At 41.9% G+C, this 23,309-nt stretch overlaps 1 protein-coding gene across 7 annotated transcripts in view; it reads right to left on the bottom strand.

Moving 5' to 3' along the window:
* The window catches only part of PLEKHG1 (pleckstrin homology and RhoGEF domain containing G1), a 283,450-nt gene that overhangs the window by 95,044 nt on the left and 165,097 nt on the right, over positions 1-23,309 (bottom strand). Inside the window, exon 1 of one of the 7 annotated variants that reach the window (XM_075596568.1) lies at positions 6,394-6,698. The exons of the other annotated variants lie outside the window; for them this stretch is intronic. Within the exon in view, the coding sequence (XP_075452683.1) occupies positions 6,394-6,403 (10 nt within the window). The 5' untranslated portion in view covers positions 6,404-6,698. Of the gene's footprint in view, positions 1-6,393; positions 6,699-23,309 lie in introns of those variants that run through there. 7 annotated transcript variants of the gene reach the window in all.

The following is a 23,309-nucleotide window of genomic DNA, read 5'->3' as shown; positions in this document are numbered from 1 at the left end:
GCTATATTGGCAGCCATCCAACCCAGCAGGGCGACAGCTGCTGAGAAGCGTCCTGGGCCCTCCGCTTCTTATAAGAAAAAGCGGCTACAAGATGAGGGGGTGGGAAGCGGCCAGGGTCGCCTGCCACAGGGGGGGGCTTCTCGTCTACTGATGTGCCCCAATCAGGGGTAGACAGGAGGCTGGCGTGGAGAAAGCCTGGAAAGGGTGCAGGAAGCCAAATGGCAGGTGACCTTGTTGCGTCATCCCTCCCCACATCCTGAGCTCCTGTCTCGGATTTTTAACTTCTCCCGCCTACTTTCCTGTAGCTGCTACCCAGCACACCCTGCTTTATGTCAAAACGAGGAAATTCTTGGCCGGCAGCCCCCTGCCACTTCCTTGACGTTTCCCCTCCACCCCAACTAACCCCTGGGACTGGGAGCAGCCACCGTCACTTCTCATTCTGCCTGCAAGGAGTCCCTGGGGCAAGCGATCCTAAGGCCTGGGACCCGCTGCGCTCGTTGGCGCGGGCGGCAATGTAGCGAGTTCCCCACCAGAAGGGGAATCCTCGCGAGTCGGTCCCGGTCCCCACTGGCTGCACAGCTGACTACACGCTGTGGCGCGTCAGCCGCTAGGAGACACAAGAGAATGGTGTTTCCTAGCTTCGACGCGTCACGTGGTGTGGCTGTGAGCCAATGGGGAGGGGAGGCTGCGGGAGGAGGAGAGGCTTCGGGGAGCGGGGAGTAGTGTGGAGTGAAAGCAGCGTGCGTGCCTGTCTCTGTGTGTGTATGTGTGTGCCTGAGTGCGTGAGTGCCTGCCTCTGTGTGTGTGTGTGTGTGTGTGTGTGTGTATGAGTGCGTGAGTGCCTGCGTGTGTGTGTGTGTGTGTGTGTGTGTGTGTGTGTGTGTATGTATGAGTGCCTGCGTGTGTGTGTTTTTTTTACTTACCTGCAGCCCGTGGCAGCCCGTGGAGGGAGGGGGGGGAAGAGTAGCGGGTCCCTCCGCTCAAGCCACGCCCCCCCCTCCCTGTCAATCCTCCCACTCCCGCCCACCTCCCGCTCCGGCCCCCTACGTCATGGCCGCACCCCCCCACGTCATGGCCGCACCCCCCCCGACCCGTTTGGCCACGCCCCCCGCTACTACTGAAGTTTCCTGTAGACCGCAGTACAGCGAGTTGCACGCGCCGCCGGCAAGCAAGCCAGCCGTGCGGACGCGTGCAACGGGACCTTAGCCTTAGTCTGCGGAACCAGGCCTTTGTATGGCCTCTGATCCATGCAGTGCCACAGCCCGTCTTTCTTACATTAAATGGCTATCCGCTCATGCCTATTGGTGTACTACAGCGGAGGATGTAATGCGGCTGTACCTGTGTGGGTATTTAGTGGTTAAATACCAGTGAAATGCACTATAAAATGATACACAAGTATCATGGTTGTAACAGAGAGCCAAGACTTTAACAATGTATAAATGTGCAATAGATGTGGAAAAAATTAATTTTAGTACTAACTAGCACTTCAGCTTGCCCAAAAATAATTTCAATTATTTGTGTGCAAATCACTATGCATTATATGAACAATTCATCTTTCGGTTGAAGTTATATATATTAAAAAAAAATTGTTTTATTATGTATGATAGACAATTCACATAAGATATAGACAGTACATAGGGTATACAAAATATGAACACCCTAAAAATAGCAACTAAAGTGCATTAATCCCAATATATACTGTATAGGAAAACTGTTCACCTAAAGTGCAAATAGGGTGTGAATAAATATATTTAAAAAAAAAAATACACCAAAATATAACTTTTGAAAAAATTATGCTCGTAGACTGGGAAGAAAATAATCTTTAAATCACACAGCTACAGTAGTGGTAATGTGCGAACACAATTGAAATGAACAAAAGGTCAAAGATCAAGGTGCTTATAGTGTTTAAATAACACAATGTCAGTGTCCCATATAAGTAGAAGGATCCCGACATACAAAGTAAATTTATCTTATCATAGCCGGCTCTTTTACTATTTGCCAAGTTAAAAGGTGGTGCTGGAAAATAGGTTGTTCTTCAGCCTCATATCATCCTGTGCTTAAATAAGCCTTCATCCAGGCAGTGTATTAATACTGGGTATAATTAATGCCTTGCAGATAACAGATGCTCCATCTTCATTATGAATATAATTTTTTGGATATTGTATCTCCAAAACGATGAACTAACTATTCATGTAATAAATTAATCTTATTTATAAAAATAAAAAATAATGGTTTTGTGGCTATTTTTAGGCAAGCTGATCTGTTGTAATTACATGGCCAGTGACTCCAATAGTGTGAGTATATGGAATATTTATTTGTACGGATAAGATTGTTTAGCTTCAAGTTCTGGCATGTTGTGAATGCTGGACACATCATAGCGTCCGACTCACAGGAGTGATATTTATATTGCACATGCTATTCCGTCGTACAAGCAAGACTATTTCATGAAAAAGCTCCAGTGGAGCAACATTCACAATAATGATGAGACTAGCAATTTGTCAAAATGAATGTGTCTCTAATATTTAATTTATTGCCTCGTTAAAACCACCAGTCCCATCAAAATTCACTCAATGCAGTGGCAACCAAATTCATCTGCCCATCACTCATGCTATTTTATTAACAGTTGTCATTGTGGAACAGAACAGCTGTTCTCTTGGCCATCACGAGAAAAATCCCATTTCAGTAACAACGAGGTTTGAGTTCTGCCATAATTGACTAGTTTGATGTACAACTGAAAGCTTTCAAACTACTCCTGTCTTAAAAACACCTGTTCAGAAGAATGTCTCTTTACAGCCGAAACAGGACCGAGACCATAAAACCAGAGCTAATTAACAGATGTTTGAAGAGAGGACTTTCCTTTGAACTAAATACCAACAATGTATATTGTTTGTACATATACAAAATAAAAAAGAAAATTGTACTTGAGAGGCTGTATTCTAGGGACCCAGCGTCATGGTTTGTAATGAGGAACAAATTAATGGAACATCGCAGCACTTAAAACAAGTGTAGGACAATGGGATGAAAGGTTCAACAAGTTTATTGCTGCCATTGCATGAGGGCTCCTTTGGTACTGAAGAGACTAACATTATGAGAGTCCCCCAATCACTTTTACTGCAATCCCACGTTGACAATTGCACTTATGTGCCACACACTGTTCAATACTCATAACTAGTTATCTGTGCTATGGTATCTGACGTCACCCAATACACCTTAAAAAGTATATAAAGCCTACTAGAGAACAAGGCCTTTTTTTATTTTAACCCTGTGAGCCTATTTGTTAAGGCAGAAGTGGATGCTGGTGCCAAATATTTGCCAGAAATATGGCTTGCAATTATCCAACACAATTTACTAATGGGATTCCTTTAATTTTACAATTTATGAGCACTCTAGGAGCAGTGGCACAGTGTTCTTAATCATAGAAAATCATTAATCAGAGTTGTTTATGCAGATTTTTCAATCCTCCCTCGGTGTATTAATTGATGCATAAGTGCATCAAGTACACATTTGCCTAGGTTTACCCAGTTAACTAGAAACAGAAAGATAAAGCATTAGAAACCGCTCATTATGCATAAAGCCTGTTACTGCCAGTGGGGCTGTGTAGCAATGTGTTCCAGGTCCAACGGCGGAAGTAGTTAGTGCCGGTTTGACGGTTCAAATATGCTCTTATGCTGTTGCCTTCATTTTTGAACAATCTTCCTTATCGTGTGCTGTCAAATCAACAAGCAATTTAACATGTCTGCGAGATAAAGATATCAACTAAATTTATGTGACCTCTTATACAATTGATAAAGCGGTCATGTCTGAGAAATGCCCAAATCAGTCCAACTTTGCATCATTAATGCATTCTTACACCAGACTTGTGTTCTAAATGAAAAGCTAAAAATAGAAGACAGCGTGTTATGTGGCCGAGTGCTTTCAAAATCACAAAGTATTACCAATAACCAACATTTCCAGGACAATGGATGGGCGTTAAGAGTTACAGTGAATGGTATGAAAGAAGGTTTTGAAAATACCAGGAAGAGGAAACATTTGAACGCCTGTGACCTAGAGCATCGCTAGGTATATAAATTATTATTTATATATATATATATATATATATAACCTATGTATATGTATATAACCTATTATTATATATAATAATAATAATAATAATAGGTTATATACCTAGCGATGCTCTAGGTCACAGGCGTTCAAATGTTTCCTCTTCCTGGTATTTTCAAAACCTTCTTTCATACCATTCACTGTAACTCTTAACGTGTATATATATACTGTATATCATAACCATCTAGTTTTATCGACACTTGTAATATCACAATAAAGATCCCTTTCTTCCAAGCCTTACTTTAATGTATAAACTCTTATGTAAAATACTTTCACCCCCTTGTATCTAGATTATCTGTATACTGTACTGTAAAATGCTGTATATATACACACAATGGAACCTCTCATCAGCCACTACACCCGCTGCTGTTCTGCCACGGAGGTCAGCCAGCCACCTGACGTTTCGCCACTAAGGTAAGTAATTAGCGTTAGCATTAGGGGTTTTAGGGTTGGGGGTTAACGGGTAAGGCAGTGTTTTTCAACCAGGGTTCTAAGGAACCCTTGTATTCCCTGGGCATCCCTAAAGGGTTCCCTGTAATTTTTATGGTCATTTTATAATTGTAACAAATACAAAAGAATTTACAATACGTCTGATCTCAGATGTGCTATTAGAGGGGGTTGGGGTTCCTTACAATGCATCTGATCTCAAACGCGCTATTAGAGGGGGTTGGGGTTCCTTACAATACATCTGATCTCAGAGGCGCTATTAGAGGGGGTTGGAGTTCCTTACAATGCATCTGATCTCAAACGCGCTATTAGAGAGGGTTGGGGTTCCTTACAATGCGTATTATCTATGACGCGCTATTAGAGAGGGTTGGGGCTCCTTACAATGCGTATTATCTCAGACGCGCTATTAGAGAGGGTTGGGGTTTCTCCGAATTTCACATAGGGTTCCTTAACCAAAAAAGGGTTGGAAAACACTGGGGTAAGGAGTCAAGGTTAGGGGTTTTTAGGGTAAGGAGTTAAGGTTAGGGGATTACTTTGGCATCGAAGCGTCCTGGACCGTATTCATGATATCAGTGGTTAAGAAAGCCCAACTATAATACAGCACTGAAGCACTGACCAAATCGCTAATTAAAGTTAATCGTGCAGTGTTCATTTGTAAAAGATAAGTATCAGTCCTATTGCCCTATTAAAAAGGAGAGGTAGGAAGTTTCTAGATAACACATTAACGTAACAGACCACCATGCAGCACTGGTGTCAGGGGGAAACGAGGTGGGTTTTTTCCCCCACTTGGAAATAAAATATAGAGACCCACACAAATAAGAAAGCCTCGCAGAGGGGAGGAACACGCAATAAAGACATTAAAAAAAAAAAAAAAGGACACAATCCATGTTAGCTTGTGTGCACAAATCTATAGACGTGAAGGCAAAACAGTGTCAGCTAACGAGACTGTGAGAACAAATGACAACATGGTGTTGAATGCAAAAACGTGGGGCATCAGTTCAGAAAGAGCTGCTAATCCCTCACTATGGAAGGGGAGCAATGACCTGCTCGCTGCTACAGTGGCCAGACATGCACTGCTCTGCAAATCAGCTGCAGAACTGGAGCACAATAAAAAGCACCAGATATCTCCCCCCCCCCCAAAGCTTCTAATATGATATTTTCCTTGATAAATCTGGTATGTTTCTCACCAGTTTTTTCAACCAACCATGTCACTATGACAAACAGGTGCTTATCTTCAAATAATATTCTGTTTTAAAGATTTTCTTTTTAAGTAGTATTTTTTCTCTCTTCTGTACAGCATACATAAAAACTAGTTAACGCAATGCAGTTTGGGGTCATAGATATGCAGATACAAAGTTAATTTTATGTAAACGTTTGTAATTAAGCACGGCAGGAGGGACTAATGTCCCTTGAGGTACAGTCTAATACCACATATTACAGATGAACCTTAAATGCCTCCTTGAATAATTAGAGATTTGTTACAAAAGGATTATTTTGATTAAAATTAACATGGCCAAATTAGGCAGAATCCCCCTAAATCGTTTAAGGAATTGGTTGCGATCCCCGCTGGTACTGAAGGGTTAAACAACAGAGAGTATATGCTCATCAGATGATGTAACTCACCTGCCCTCCTATTAAGGATCAGAGCAGTTACCCTCTGTAATGAGACCGTGTGTTCTTAGATGAACAAACTAAATGTTGCAAAGCACAATGCAAGAATAAAATCAACAAGAATAAAACAGATAAACAAATGCAGGTGATCTCAGAACAAAGTAAAATCATCACAGCACAATGACAATCATTATGTCTATTACAACGTTACTTGAACAATTAGGTACTACTCACCAGTAGGCATTGTTTCTTTGGAGTAATCAAATCAATTATATCGCACGTGATAAGAGGTCCCTTTGTAAATTCAGAAGCGGAATTATTTTATTACATGCATTGCAGCAAAACTAATGCAGTCTTGGAGGTGCTTGTGCAATTCAGTATAGAATGATCACCCCAAAAAGAAATGAATGATTTAACATTCCGCCGTGGAACACACAAAAAGAACTCTCCTCTCCACTTTCTTCGTCTACACAGGCAAAACCCCTGGGCTCAACAGATTCCCTGGAGAAACAGGGCAAGCAACAGCCACCAGAGTGGTAAAAGATACCCAACCTGTTTAGGATTGTAAAACGGAATAGCCTTGTTACCCCTCCTCCTTTTCTCTTAAAACAGTCCCACCCCCACCCTCACCATCCCCAGGAGGCTGCAAGCTTAAAATCAGTTTCTCTTGCTCTGTCCAGACATATTTACAGCTATCCAATACTTTTTCTTTCCCCCCCTCTCTCCAGAGAGGAACAATGCTGCACATTCACTAGTGAGATCTAAAGCACAGTGAAACTCTTGGAGGCCTGTGCAATGGCATTATGTCTGTGGGTCCAGCCTGTGACCACAGCTATTAGCTGGCATGCTCACTTTTCAAACCCTAATCTCTGTGGAAACCCTTGGCTACCATTATGTCAGCACAAAGAGACACATGTTAAAGGGAAAGGGTTCATTTGAGTGTCCTGTCTTGTATTCTTTTGCCCAATATGTTAAAAAGAAAACACTTTAAAATACTTCTGCCCTGGAAGAGTAGACCTCAGTGATTAACATAATGCAGATTACTAATCAATGATTTCCCTGTCAAATAATAGTTGCAGGTGACTGCAGGATTAACATACATTTCAGCAAAAGTAATTAGTCCTCTTCCTTTTTTTGCAGATGTTTAGGAAAGTAATCAAGTCTGATACTGGAGAGTTTAATTGCAGTGTTATGTATGACTAAAGAAACAATGCAATTGCCTAGAGGCATTCTTATCTGCTTGTAAAGAGCTTGGCAAAATGTGTTTTTTTTTTTATTTGTCTTCAATAGTGTAATGATGTCTCACACACTATATGAAAAAACCTTGCTACTTGTGTAATCCCAAATAATTTATCAGAAAAAAAAATGCAGAGCCAAATGTTAAAAAAAATTATACCAAAAGACTTCTCTTAAAATATAGCTATTCCCACAACCCGTTTTTAATTCTATAAAGCTAACAATCTTTGCCAATAAACGGCAGGATTTTAAATAAAGTGGTTGCCATATTTAAAACTGCCAATGACTTGCATCTCAAAAAATGTTACAAAAATAAATAATGGATGAAATAAAAATATATACTATTCATTTAATATGTATCTGGATTTGTTAGACCTTTGTGGATTCTTCAGTGGGTGGTCCTCTCACTGGTAATTAAACACCATAGGAATAACCCCACAATTAAGTGAGGGAAAAAACGGCTACTTAAGGCAGAAGTATAAGCTTGAAATATTGTTTTGGTGTAAGTGCCACACAATTTACAAATGTTATCTCTGTCATTTGTCACATGCTGGTGGGTTCTGCCATTGGAGGTTTCTTATCAAGATACAAGCAACACAGTAACAGGGTGACAAATACAGGGCTATTTATCATTCGCTGGCTGCTAAGAAAACATAATCACCTTTTAGGAGGCAAAATCATCAAAATCAAAGCAATTATTTCTTTGAAATAAATCTAGTGCTGCTTTTCTTTCCGGTTTAAGAACCTTATAAATATTCCCTATATCTGCCATTTTAACATTAACTTTTCCTATAAAGTTTATTTTAGGTCGTGTTGCTTTGTGTATGAAAATCCCCATTCGTCCGTATTTGACAGAAAACATTGAAATGCCAAATAATGCCCTTGTGCCCTCTGGCAACACTGGGCTTGCCCTTTTCTTTGTAGACCCCCATGGTAACAATAGGGTTAATATTTGAGTGGCTACTTATAACTCCATAAAGAATCCTAACTGAATTCTGCAATACATGTCTTGATGTGTGTGTGTGTGTGCTGGTTGTAGAAACTGCTGTGGTTAACATCTGCATGATATAAAATATATATTGGTAGTCCAAATAAAAAAGGTATCGCCTAATACTGAAGTACTCATTTACTCTATCGCAACTGGACTAACACGGGCATTTAAATGATAAAATATTACAAATAATAAGTTATATATATTTTTTGCCTCTGTAAAGCACGTAAAGAACAGGCTTCAACCACCATTTATTTGTACCCTAGTGTAAGTATAGTAACAAAGAACCTCAGAGACATAAGAAACGTATGGTCCACTGAGCTTGTCCCTCCCACCATATGGTGCTTACCATTCCAGTGCAAGAATGTTTTGCTTTGTGTCATTTAGCTGAATAAGCCCTATATAAACACAGTACAAAAAGGTGAAAATGAGAGACAACCCCTCCTTTGGTGGCAGAATTTGGAGCACATGCTCTATTTCACATACTTAAGGCTACGATTATACCGGATGCCACTGAGCGGCAGCGCGATCCAGTGATGTCACCCTCATGCTGTCACCGAGCAGCATCTTGATTAAGGAGAGGAGACAAAGTATACAGTATGTTGTTTTGTAATGTGTTGCCCTCCCCCTTAGATCTGAGGGCATTGGCAGTTTCTGTGAAACACTCTACACTGAGTACATTCATTCAAACCGACTTTTTCATTACTATAGGTAACGCCTCAGATGTTTTTGTTATGACCCTAACTCTGGAACATTATCTTACGGTTGTCGGGAATACTGGGCAATTTCTAGCGTTAGCCCTATCCAAGTTAACATTGTTGGAGAGGCCTGCAGTGCATTGCCAAAAGAAAGAGAAAATAACAAATAACTCTCTTATTGGTCCATATCCCAACTCCTCCTATTGGTTCATATCACAACTCCTCCTATTGGTTCATATCACAACTCCTCCTAAAAAACTCCTCCTATTGGTTCATATCACAACTCCTCCTAAACAACTCCTCCTATTGGTTCATATCACAACTCCTCCTATTGGTTCATATCGCAACTCCTCCTATTGGTCCATACCCCATCTTGTCCTATTGGTTCATATCACAACTCCTCATATTGCTTCATATCACAACTCCTCCTATTGCTTTCTTCTATAAGCAAAACAACAGCAAAGTACTTTGCCGCATGTTCTATTTTACTATTTTGGCATCAAAACTCTTGTAATTACAGTAACTTTAACCTAAATAAAAATACCGCTTATAGCTTAAAAATGCCCCATTATAGCTTAGCAAACAGTGCTTCCACTGCAGCTAGGGATTCTGGGTAATGACATGCAAGTGAGCACAGCGTGTCACTCTTTACGTCTCATCCATATTGAAATGGACCCCCGTGAGCTAATACCTGCCGCATTAGGCCTCGGGCATGGTCAGCCGTGCTGAGGTGCGCTGGCGCTTACCAGTGAGCCCCTGCAGCCGCAATGAGAGCGGCTTTAGCAGGGGCTTGCGCACGCTTCCGCAAGCGTGCGGAAGCGTGGGTCTTATGAGAATTTTAAATTCAAGCGCTCAAGGGAGTGCAGGGCCGGTCACGTGAGCGGTTCGCTCAATGAGGGCGAACCAGCTCCGTGACGTCACTAGCCCGCCCCCCGACATGCCTACGGATGGCGCGCTAGCCAAGGCCAGGGAAAGCACCCGCTTTCCCTCAGCCTCAGCGCGCCTCCGTACGGCTGCTGCAACCCTGGACGCAGCCTTACACAGCTTTTCAGCACAGTCGGGGTTTAAGAAGTGCAAAGCCAGTAAACCTACTCAGACAGCTATTTTGACTTTTTGGGCCTCATCAGTGTGAGGCTGGTTCCTGGGCCATGCAACGCGAAGCTGGTACGTGGGTTTAACCAGATTTTTTAAAAGTTATGGTGGATAAAACAAATGACAAAAAAATGTCCACCATACAGTGTACAGTATATAAAAATAGCACTTGTGGTGCATTAGCATGTCTCAGACAGGTCTGCAACCCTGTCTTTGTTCATCTACATTTATTTCCCCCTTTTGTGTGAACCAATGATGCCTTCATCATTAGCCAAAGAGATAATGCGTAAGAACAATTATGACCAGATAAGATTAGAAGATTAATTAGCAGGTACGATTAGAATTATACAGACAAACATATTCATTATTCACAGGAACCCTAAGTGATTGAAGCTTGCTAAGAAAGCGAACTACATTGCAGGGCGGGGGGGGGGGGGGGGGGGGGAGGGGGGAGGAAGAGAGGAAGGGGGGGGGGGGGGGGTGGGGAAGGGAATTGTGCCTGCTATGTGGGACTGCCACTTTAAATGCTGGAGATGTACTTGTAAACATAAGGACAGTCTTTGTGCCGACTTGTCAAATGTTTTCTGCTATAACAAAGCCAGATTTGATTTATGTTCCTATAATCTCAGAGACATGAACCTGTGCCACTCAGTAATACTTCTACCATTGGTTGCGCATCCAAACGAACAGAGTATTTACCTTTAAAATACAAAATATGTGTGAAAAATGGCTAAATTCAAAATATGTTTGTTATCATTTAAACCAGAGACATAACATAAAACACAGACAGGGCTCAGTTTTTAGCACATCTAGTGAGACTCATACACGGTACAGTGCCTAAATATATATGGAATAACTAATAAGTAAATGGTCTTTTAGTTTGACATTTTTGACCAAAATTGTTGTAAGCCCCTGAGCCAACGCCAAGGCAGACCACATATCAGGGGTCCCTAACGCTAATATAAATTCTTAATAACCTGTTTAATAACAGGAAGAATGATTTATAGTAAATCTGTCAATATTAGCTGTAAAGTTCTGTCTGACTGAAGCTTTTATTAACCTGTACATTACCAGGAAAAGCACTCTGTATTAGAGATGTCTCAGCCAAACTGCAAGCCAAAGTTCTGTCTGACTGAAGCTTTTATTAACCTGTACATTACCAGGAAAAGCACTCTGTATTAGAGATGTCACAGCCAAACTGCAAGCAGGCAAGTTCCCCTGCTTGGCGTTGGCTCAGGGGCTTACAACAATTTTGGTCAAAAATGTCAAACTAAAAGACCATTTACTTATTAGTTATTCCATATATATTTAGGCACTGTACCGTGTATGAGTCTCACTAGATGTGCTAAAAACTGAGCCCTGTCTGTGTTTTATGTTATGTCTCTGGTTTTAATGCAATTGCCAGCTCAGTAGCACTCTTCTGACACTCATATGCTTATATATATGTTGTGGGTATTTTGGGGGTTTAATTGGAGCTTGTTAGGTGTCCAGTATGTTTTGTTATCATTTAAACCAGGGTACTCCAACTGGCAGGCTGTGCGTCAAATGTGGCCCTTGACGCGTTCTTTGACTCTCTGCTCCTGCTAATTTCATACTAGTTGATTAGACAGACTAAGTGAAGTTTTTCACACTGAAAGTAAGGCCTCGGACATGGTGCCGCAGACCGTGTGGACGTGTCCGCACGCTGAGCGAACAGACTGCCTTAAGGTAGTGTTCGCGTCTATGCGGCGTGCGGGCGCGTGCACGCGGAACCGGGAGGGGGCGTGCGTTGTGTGACAGTGCGACAGACAGGTCACGTGAGCGGTTTGCCCATAGAGGGCGAACCAGCTCCGTGACATCACTAGGAACGCCCCCCACGGGCTGTCTAGCATGGCCCGTTTTTCCCTCTGCCTCCGCGCGCCTCTGCACGGGAGAAGGCACCAAGGCCCCAGCCTTACTTGGAAATGATGGAAATGGAAATCTATATGGTAGATGTTCTAAAAGCCAGTCAAAATTTTCAAGTCTTTAAATGTATCTAAAATGACCTTGCAATTCTACTCCTAAATGTTTTCTGATGTGGCGCCTTTGGATTAGCTGAAGAGCCATGATTGAAACTGTTGGCTGTTGACACAAATACAGATGGATCTTTAATCGTTTCTAAGTCTACAGTAACACCCAGTTATCATAATCAAATTGTCACTGGAAAGGAAGATGTGACGATGCACGAAGGATGAAAGGCTTCAGGTGCGCTGAATGCAGAGGTGTGATTAAACTGGTGTCTGACAAAAATGCAGTTGCTTTAATGAGTATAATTACAATATCACCTATTTGCCGCTTTAGCCGACGCAGAGTGTCCAGGTAAGGATAGAAAATGAATTTATACAGGAAACCGTGCATGGGATTATTTTAAGATAGTGTCTTGTCCCCACCAAAAATCCAAGTATGAAGTATAAATGATCTTATTTGGATAAGTGGTGATTAATCCCCCCCTCCCCCCCAATATTTCAGGACCATTCAGGCATCTTCTGTTATGCTACTGTTTTTCCTAATCTGCCTCTAGCTTCACAACATGTTATTTAACTCTGTATATACAAAATCTACGCAGCGTCTATTCAACTTCAAGTTTTACAACCATCAGTATTTGCATTTATTTATATTATATTTATTTTTATTTATTTCCAACCTGGCTAACAGAGGTCCCCCTATCTATCTATCTATCTATCTATCTATCTATCTATCTATCTATCTATCTATCTATCTATCTATCTATCTATCTATCTATCTAACATCATACAGTATCATTCTATTTATGTACTTAAGTGGAAAAAAAACTTGCGACACACCACCACCGGAACAAAAACTCAATGAGAGAGGGTGACTACAAAACTAACTTCTTTATTCTGACATCGGATCAGGTGGAAGCAGGCAACGTAGGAGCCGACATGTTTCGTGCAGCAGCACTTTATCATGGCTCCCTAGGGCTGAGCCCCAGGATTGGTCTTTTTGGACCTTTTTTCCCAGTATTGATGTACTTAAGAATGTAGTCACTTGATTCGATGTGGCAGAAAAGTTGGTAGTCCATCCACTATGTTTGAACAAGAACGTAATACTGCCCCTTCAATTGTCCAGTCTCACTTCGGAGTAGGATGTGCTGTGAAGCCTACTTTAACTGGAGGGGACTTCCAGCGCAAGGGGAAGATGACTTCATGGCACACTGTGGAACCTCTGTCAATGCAGTTGCTTACTCACAAGTCAAATTTACTTTACCTTTATCCTCCCGGTGACCTACACATCGTGCAAAATTCCAGTGTAGCAACAATACAGATGAAGAATATCAACTTCCCGACTTTGGAAATGGTGGAGTCTTCTTTCTTCAGCTAAGAAACAATTGCTTAGCAAAAGTATGTATGCTCCACAACATTTCTTGCTGGGAAATTCGCCGTTAAGTCTGACATTTTGGAAGCCATCTTCAATTCCGAACCTGATGTTGAAAATGGTTTACGAGGTGTTAAAGTGCCGAATGCTTTCATTGGGATATCCAATAAAAAAAAAAGATCTGACCAAATTTGTGAAGGACATGAGGCCCAGTTGGAACTACTGTACCATGCAGTCAGGCTCATACCATTAGCAGCACGGCCTGTATAAACAGAAGTACCAGAAGGTCAAGAATTGAACAAATGGTTGCACAAGCAGCTGATACGTGTGCTCTGTGTAAATAGACTTCTAACAAAAATAAGCCAAATGTCCTTAGTCACAGAACAGCTAAAACACTTTGTTTACTTTATCTACCCTATTGCTGCCTGCAAATCCTGGCCGTAAAAGGGTTAAAACTCCCTGGAGAACATGGTTTTAGGGTCTAGTAAACCCACCACGAACATACAAAGAAATGCCCAAAACCCCTCGCCACCCACTTTATTGCTTAATATAATTAAAGGCTCTACTTAGTAAATTACATTTCCTGTAATGGCACTTTCCCCCCAAGTAAGATCTGAAGTAATTGTCTCTCTTGAGCTCTCCCCGTTTCATCCATTCAGATTGAGATAGCGAGTCGCACTGGGAGACAATTAGTACCCACGGCAGGAGGTTAACAATGTAATTGTAGGCTGGTGACATGGCAACGTTATGCATCATAAAAGCCAGAAACAGTTTTCCCAAACCATCAGTTTAACCATTGCATGAGACCGCATGAGACACGATGCATGTCTATTATACACCACTATATAACAAAGGGACTTGGCAAGCACTGTATGCCGATTCCCACCCCTTCCACATAAAATGGTCTCACGGAATTATTCTCTACTGAACTTCTTTCTTAGAGATGGACAGAACACCTTTCCCCCGGGCTTCCCCTTCAAAATGCATTCCGCGGGGTAAAATCCATGTGTGTGTTGGGTATTAAGCAATCCGATCGGATTAATCCGAATCCGACATTGGATACAATCCGGGTGGATTTTTAAGAATCTGCCCTCGGATTCCACATTGAATCAGAAATCTGCACGGCGAATTGTTAAAAATCCACAGTCTCCATCTCCCCCCTCGAATTTAATCTGAGTGCGGATTAAGAATAACCCGACTGCGGATTATTATTCTCAGTGATAGAAACCAAAAATCGGAAAAGGCGGATTGTCCTTTTTGAGACTGATCCGTGGAAATCGCCTATCTCTTATTATTACTAGTATACAGTAGTGTGTAGCAGTAGGACACACAAGGAAGATACAACCTCTAAATATTATGCTACAGGGTGGCATGGCTCCCTGTGCTGCACATGCTTAGATCAACTGCAAACAGAAGGTTCTCTGGGTGTCTCCAGTTGGTTGTCTGAATCTCATTATGGGTATACTCAGCTGCCATGCAGCCTCATAAGGTCCAGAGTGTTGACTGACAACAGATACTTTGGTTGAAGAGTAAAACTTGCCTTGTTTTACAAACGGCCCAAAGAGTAAAAGCAGTCTAATTCTATTGTGCTGGCAGGGGAACAGCTCACCCTTTGTTTAAGGGCCAAGGTTACAGGCACTTCGCAACTGGTACACCTACAAGACGATTATCAGCTCTGATATATTTCAGAGGGTACGGTGCCAGTCACAGTTTTGTTATTAGACTGTTCCATGACTCAGCCTCTCTCTTAGAATTCTGGGGAATCCCACGAGGGAATTAGTCGAGATATTCCTAAAATATGTTGCCATCTTTTTGTGATGTCTTCCAGAAAGTGCATTCACAACCAATAGCTGGTCAGAGTTGGTGAGAGGGACTTCTCTGTGGGCTGTATCTTTCATTTGCCCTCTGCAGTGAAGAGACAACCAGTATAAAGTAAGATTCTTAGTTTAATTAAAGGGGCACTCCAACATAGCTGATCATTAAAAAAAAAAATAATTTAAACAACTTATCAGTGTAACTGGCTTCCTTAGAATAATGCAACCCCCTAAAGTCAGGGGTTCCCAACTCCAGTCCTCAAGACCCCCCAGCAGGTCAGGTTTTAAGGATATCCGTGCTTCAATCAGTGGCTCCGTTGAAGAGCCTGCTTCAGCACAGGTGGCTCAATCAGTGGCTCAGTTGAAGAGTCTGCTTCAGCACAGGTGGCTCAATTAGTGGTTCAGTTGAACAGCCTGTTTCAGCACAGGTGGCTCAATCAGTGGAGACTGAGCCACCTTCGCTGAAGCAGGGATATCCTAAAACCCCTGATCTGTTTGGGGAGGGGGGTGTTGACGACTGGAGTGGAGCACCTGTGCCCTAAAGTAACAGTTTTGCTCATTTATATTTTGTGAAAAATAAATATGTTTGACATTTCTCCAGGATCACTGGTTTCAAGCATATCCGGTGTATTCATGTTTATCCGTTTGACTAGGCCTTGCTTCACAATGACTTTGCAAAAAAAAAAAAAGAGCAAAGCTCGGAGAACTGCCAAACAGTGTCATCACCCAAAGACATTAGCTACAGATTGTGAAAACTCACCAAAGCTTTTGCTTAGCATGTAAATGTTAAAAGTGTAAAATAAATATTGAAAGATACTTATGCTTGTCCAATTGTCGAGGTGCTTTTAACCGAATAAACATGCCACTTTGTTGCCAAGGTAGGACTTTAAAAGGGCAGTTCCCCTTGCATGTTTATTGTTATATATATATATATATTTTTTTTTAAGATGTTGCCCAAATACTGTACAACAGGGTGTTCATTTTCACCTCCGGCTTTTCTCGGCCCACTGATTTAAACTGTGTATTATTCCTAAAACCTGATCCCAAAACTTAAATTTATATGGCCACCATTCCCCTCTCAGTGACATCAGTTTCCTTCAAAGCACCTAATTTGAGAAGGCCTCCTCAATGTTAAAACAGCAAACAAATATGTATTTATTCATTTCAAAAGCAGTATGAATTGCTTCTGTCACGCAGTTGGTTGAAACGTCGTGTTTGCTGATCGAATAAATTCATTTTGAAAATTCCGTAGTGCCCTGGAACATCTATTTTTTCGACAAATACATGGTTACATTAAGTGAGCAGGGATATACATTATATATGTAGCCATGTATAAAAATGGTATCCAGTTCTTTCTCATGCTGGCAGTAAAACCTGGTAAGTATGCAGGATTGCCAGCATCAATCATGGAGGTTTGCCCTCACACCCTGGTGAGGAGTCATATGTACACAAGGGGAGTGGCAACATGCTCTGTGTCCACTATTAGTGACACAAGGTGTGTGGCTGTTTTCTGAGTCTATATAAGACACAGCACTGTCTAAAGTTAGAGGTTGTTGAAGCAGGAGTTGCAGAGTGGTTCAGTAGTTCTATACAGTTCAGGAGGTCTGCAGCAGTTAGGCTGTCAGAGTCATCTACACTGTGTTCAGGGACCTGACACAGGTGGGGATCTCCCTGAGGGGAGAGGTGACCCAACTCCATTGCAAGGGAAGGACCTTCTGAAAGGATGTACAGCAAAGGAATGAGCGGCTAGGGAAGACCGCTGTGAGGGGCAGTCTGCCTATGATGATAATAAAGATGCCCTTATTCACCGTAACCCTCATGTGTGAGTGTGGAGTTACTCAGCAGAGGAAGGCACCAAGAAGGAGTTCCTCATCAGATACATCCCCCTGTGGACGCAGAGATCCTGATGAGGTGGAGGCGCTGCATCAGATGTGAGTAGGACTCAATCCCCACTACCTCAGATGCCTGTCTTGCTGATATCCCCATACCATCCAAGCGGGAGACTCAGGAGTCCTGTAAGCCAGCAGGTGCACCACCACATACATACATGTAATGGGCACCAGTTAGACCACAGGGGCCCATGTGAGATTGGGTGGGTCCAGAAAAACCGTTACATATATAAAGACATTGCATGAACAGTTCGAGATAATATATATTATAGGCATATGTAACAGTTACAGATTAGATTAAAATGTGAGACAGCTTTAGTTTTTAAAGAACTTAGACTGGTGGCGGCTTTGAAAGTCTCAAAGGGCTGTTCCAGTTGTGAGGTTATGAGTAGGTTGTTCCAGTTGTGAGGTGCACGGTAAGAGAAGGAAGAGCAGCCGGATACTTTTCTGAACCATGGGACCATGAACAGTCTTATGGAGCCAGATCTCAGGTGATAAGTGCTTCATGTGGTAGGGGTGAGCAGCTTGTTCAGATAGGCGGTTAGCTTGCCCAAGACGTATTTGAAGGCAAGACAGAATAGATGAACTTTGCGCCAGACGCAAGTGATGACCAATCTAGTTCTTTGAGCATTTTGCAGTGATATGTGTTGTAGTAAGATTGGAGAACAAAGCGGCATATTGAATTGTAGAGGTTGTCTAGTTTGCTAATGTGGGTTTCGGGTGCTGTGCAATATACTATGTCCCCATAGCCTATAGTTTAGTTTTAGAATCTGCTGTGCGATGCGCTTTCGGACCAGTGGGTTTAGGGAGGATTTGTTCCTATAAAGTACACCTAGTTTGGCATAGGTTTTGGATGTCAGGGTATCAATGTGCAACCCAAATGTTAAATTTGAGTCAAACCATATGCCCAGATATTTGAAACTAGTGACAAGGGCTTGGATGGTATTAGAGTTGGTTCTGATCTGAAGCTTCGTCATTGATAGCTTTAGAAGTTTAGCCTTGGTCCCAAATACCATTGTTACAGTCTTGTCAGTGTTTAAAAACAGTTTGTTTGGGAAATCCAGTTTTCGAGTCTCAAAAAAATCAGATTGGAGTACATGTTCAAGGTCGGAGAGGCTAGGGCTGTGTGCATATAAGATTGTGTCATCTGCCTACATGTATATTGAAGCTCCCTTACAAGCTGTAGGAAGATCATTGATGAAGACTGAAAAGAGTAGGGGCGCCAGGACAGAGCCTTGCGGGACATAGACACATGTCTACCCGATAAGTATGAGTGAAACCAGTTTAAAGCATGTTTCCTTATTCCAAAGCACTGGAGTTTGTTTAGCAAGCTAACATGATCAACAGTATCAAAAGCCTTTGCAAAATCTAGGAAATATTGCACCAGTATGTTGTCCCAGTTCCATTCCACACTGGATATCATTGCAAACTTTTAGGAGGGTAGTTAATGTGGATTGACGTGTTAAATTGTTATGAAAGCACCGTCGATATTGAAGGAGATCATAGTGTTGAAAATTATTGCCCTCTGTTAGCGATATAATACAAATAACCAACCTAAATATAGCATGAGTATAGTAGAATTTAGGTTGAACTTGATGGACATGTCTTTTTTAAACCTTAATTACAATGTTACTATATCACATTGCAGCCGATATAGCTCCACGCAACAGAGCTACAGTAAAATAAGTAGCATATGTACTGTATATGTACTTTGGATATATTTAGTATTGCCATTGGATCTTGGACTCCTAAGACATTCCCCACTTGCCAATATTGTCCTGTGTTGACAAAGTGCAGCCCCATACACGACATAGTTTCAGCGGCTAACTGTACTTACGCCCGTTATAAAGACAACTCGCTCAAGTGGACTTTGCAGAGAAGTAATAATGCTGATCTTGCTGTTGGTGAATCATAGTCAAATTGAGCCACGACATCTAAAACCAATTATTCAAAGTACTGTACTGGTTACAAACTGAAACAATATTAATTAACAGAACGTAACAGACTATCGGGTTCAATTTCGATGCGGAAAGGTAACAAACATGGGGGCAGATTCTCAAGCTCCATTAGCCTAATATTAACCATAACACCTATGCACTAAAGCAAATAACATGAACCCAGTGCTACCCTTAAATAATGTATGGTTATTTTGTTTCTGGCATTTAGTGCTAATGATATACAAAAGAGGTGTTCCCCGTAACACTGCTTATTCACTACAGGCCGTTCAGGTAACACAGGGATTTAACCTGATGTTGTCTAGGTTATACCTAAAGGTGGCGTTCACTCTGTCCAGACCCCGAAATATGGGAGGGGCAGAATGAGACCTATTTTGGTAGAGTCCCAAGCACTATATGTATATATCCCCCCAAACCTCCCTCCAAATAACATATGGGAAACGCCGGGGGTCAGCACACCCTAGATACCTAGGAGATATGCTCCCAAAAGACCTTTACTGACAAGCCTAAGGCCTCTTGTGATAAAAGGGTACTGTCAGTCCCAACCGGATCAGAACCCACAACCTCTGCTATTCAGAGCAGCAGCTTAAGGCCAGGTCCCCGCTGGCTACTGCAGCACCCGCTGTGGCGGACGCTGCAAGGACAAGAGCTGCCCCACAATGGGGCCGGGGGGGCTGCTGCGTCGATAGAAACTCCTGCTCTCAAGAGAATTGAGAGCAGGACTCGCGACAGAGCGCTATGCTACGCCCCCGGCGGTTCAGCCAATGAGGGCGAACATGCCGGGTGACATCACGGCCGTGCCCCCGTCACGCCCTCCCCCCTGTCTTTTCCCCCTGCAGCTCTCTGCATACTGGGGAATTCGGATGCACGCACCGCCTGCCTTGCAGATGCGCGTGCAGCACTGGCACTGGGGCCGTAGCCTTAGCATTAGCCACGAGAGTGTCCCCCACGAGTATGATGAGCTACAGGTGTGAGCTAACACAACTTTTAGGTAAGACAGGCATAACGCAAGTCATGTTAAGCTAATGCAAGGCAGAGCTAACTTCATATGGTAGTAAGCCTATTCTAATGAGATAACTAACGGCCGCTATTTTTGCATATAATTAGCTTTGTGGATATCCGTTAAACTCGGGGAAACCAATTGTCCATTACCTAGTTAGTAGTGATGTACCAAGTACTCGTAAATTACCTGGTACTCGGTACTTTTCTAGCTACCTGCATATTACCTCGGCCCCGGCACCAGAGGGCTGGGACCGGCGCCGGGTAGGAACCGGCACCGGATACTGGTGCATAAAACAAATTAAATGAACTTCTGCAAGACAGATAAACAATGTTTTTATTTATGCATGTTACATATTATGCATCATAATTATGCTAAACGACTGGTTAAATGTAGCAGTACCAGTTTTAACATTTTAAACAATATGAAATATTAATATTTTCTCACACATTTGTATATTATGCATATGCAAGCACTGTGTGCACGCTATAAGGTAGGGACTGCCCAGTCAGTACTTCACCACCACACTGTTTGTAACGACTGGTTAACTTAAGACTACCAGTACCAGCTTTTAACTTTAACTTTTTGCAATTTTAATATTTTACTGCAAAATGCAACGTTAATAATCAAAATTCAGCATTTTATTCCTCTGCTCTTCGTATATGATTCCTGCCTCACTAAACATCCTTTCACTGGGTACGCTGCTTGGAGGTGACAAGTAATTGCCAATTTGACAATTCTGGAAAGATAGCGGCCTTTTTTGCCCATCATGTTAAAGGATTTCCTTTATGAGGGATGTTATTACATTTAAGAGAATGTTCAAATTAGTGCTCTTCTTTCGAATAAGACGTATTATCATCCGCAGTTGAAAAATCTTCCTGTTGGCTTTCATTTTCCAATGAAATGTCATTTAAGCAAGCCCACACATCTTTAATTTTTGCGTAATTATTTTTTATCTTCTGTTGCTTCTTGTTGTTCATCATCATTTTTTGCACATATTGGAGACAGAATTTTCATTTCTTCTATTATCGAAGTTTTAGCAATAACGCGTTCATTGGGTTCTAAAAATGTAAGTTTGTAATGTGGATCCAAAACGGTGGCGATCACATACAATTTATTAAATTCCACATTATGAAATCTAGCTTGCAAAGATTGCAGCAGTTCTGTTTGTTTTGGTGCCTCTTGTATATAATGTATACCTTGTTCATTTATGTAACTGTATTTGTAACCATGTATTATTTTGTTTTACTCTGTGCCCAGGACATACTTGAAAACGAGAGGTAACTCTCAATGTATTACTTCCTGGTAAAATATTTTATAAATAAATAAATAAATAAAATTGTTGGTTTTGGTTTGGCTGAGAAAGCGCTCTAAAGCATCTACATTTGGAATCACCATCGAAATAAGAGCTTCGTCTGCACTGGCTTCGACTGTGACGGTGAAAAATTGTTCCAATAGTACAACTACATTTTTAATCAGCTTAAAATTGACAGCAGTCAAGTTGGATATGTTGTGATCTAATGAGTATAATGTGATGGCCTGCTTTTGTTCAAATATCCTCTTCACCATATCATATGTAAAATTCCACCTCGTTGCTACATCTTGTACCAGCTTGTGCTGTGGAAGCGAAAAGTTGGTTTGTATTTCCTTCAGCTTCGTCGAAGCTACTTGTGAGTGATTAAAATGAGTAACAATATTGCGGCACTTTTTTTCAGAAAATATGCTATCATGGTGCACCAATTGTAGATGTTTCCCCAACCGATGGGAGATTCCCCTGTTACCAGGTATATGGGGCATGCTACCTGTTGGCTTACAAGAGGCTGAGGTGTCTGCCGATGTCCGTGGGGACTGCAGAACAGGCTTCTGGGGTACATACCCGACATTTATTCCATGGTACGCAGCACCTCCATCTGCTTTAGGCTCCAGATGTATGAAGGTAATCTCCCACAGTAGAACCGACTCCTCTCCCCCCGGAAAGATTACACACCAGGCAGGAGATATATATAACATGAACTGGTTTATTCTTCTGCTTGGCACAGCCTCTAGACAACTCGCTCAAGTGGACTTTGCAGAGAAGTAATAATGCTGATCTTGCTGTTGGTGAATCATAGTCAAATTGAGCCACGACATCTAAAACCAATTATTCAAAGTACTGTACTGGTTACAAAATGAAACAATATTAATTAACAGAACGTAACAGACTATCGGGTTCAATTTCGATGTGTAAAGGTTACAAACATGGGGGCAGATTCTCAAGCTCCGTTAGCCTAATATTAACCATAACACCTATGCACTAAAGCAAATAACATGAATCCAGTGCTACCCTTAAATAATGTATGGTTATTTTGTTTCTGGCATTTAGTGCTAATGATATACAAAAGAGGTGTTCCCTGTAACACTGCTTATCCACTACAGGCCGTTCAGGTAACATGGGGATTTACTACAAATCAGAAAAATGGCTACCGCTCACCTAAAGTGTCCTATTTAACTTATGTGCTGGTAATCAAAAGATAGGGTGCATACAGGAAGGGTATGTACTAGAAAACGGTGAAAGGACACAGCAGTGGCCTAAAAGATTCCTATTTGCACTCGCTAAACCAGAAATGCTAGGCTGGGAAAGATTCAATCCTTGGAGTAACCTCCATAGCCATACATAAACAATATTAAAATCACATTAAGATTTCTTGTATATATGTTAAATAAATGTGATTTTAATATTGTTTATGTATGGCTATGGAGGTTACTCCAAGGATTGAATCTTTCCCAGCCTAGCATTTCTGGTTTAGCGAGTGCAAATAGGAACATGGGGATTTAACCTGACGTTGTCTAGGCTATACCTAAAGGTGGCGTTCACTCTGTCCAGACCCCGAAATATGGGAGGGGCAGAATGAGACCTATTTTGGTAGAGTCCCAAGCACTATATGTATATATCACCCCAAACCTCCCTCCAAATAACATATGGGAAACGCCGGGGGTCAGCACACCCTAGATACCTAGGAGATATGCTCCCAAAAGACCTTTACTGACAAGCCTAAGGCCTCTTGTGATAAAAGGGTACTGTCAGTCCCAACCGCATCAGAACCCACAAACTGTGCTATTCAGAGCAGCAGCTTAAGGCCAG

This window comes from Ascaphus truei, chromosome 4 (assembly GCF_040206685.1).
Source record: "Ascaphus truei isolate aAscTru1 chromosome 4, aAscTru1.hap1, whole genome shotgun sequence".
In the NCBI taxonomy this organism is placed as follows: Eukaryota; Metazoa; Chordata; class Amphibia; order Anura; family Ascaphidae; genus Ascaphus; species Ascaphus truei.
This window is presented reverse-complemented; position numbering and strand designations above follow the sequence as displayed.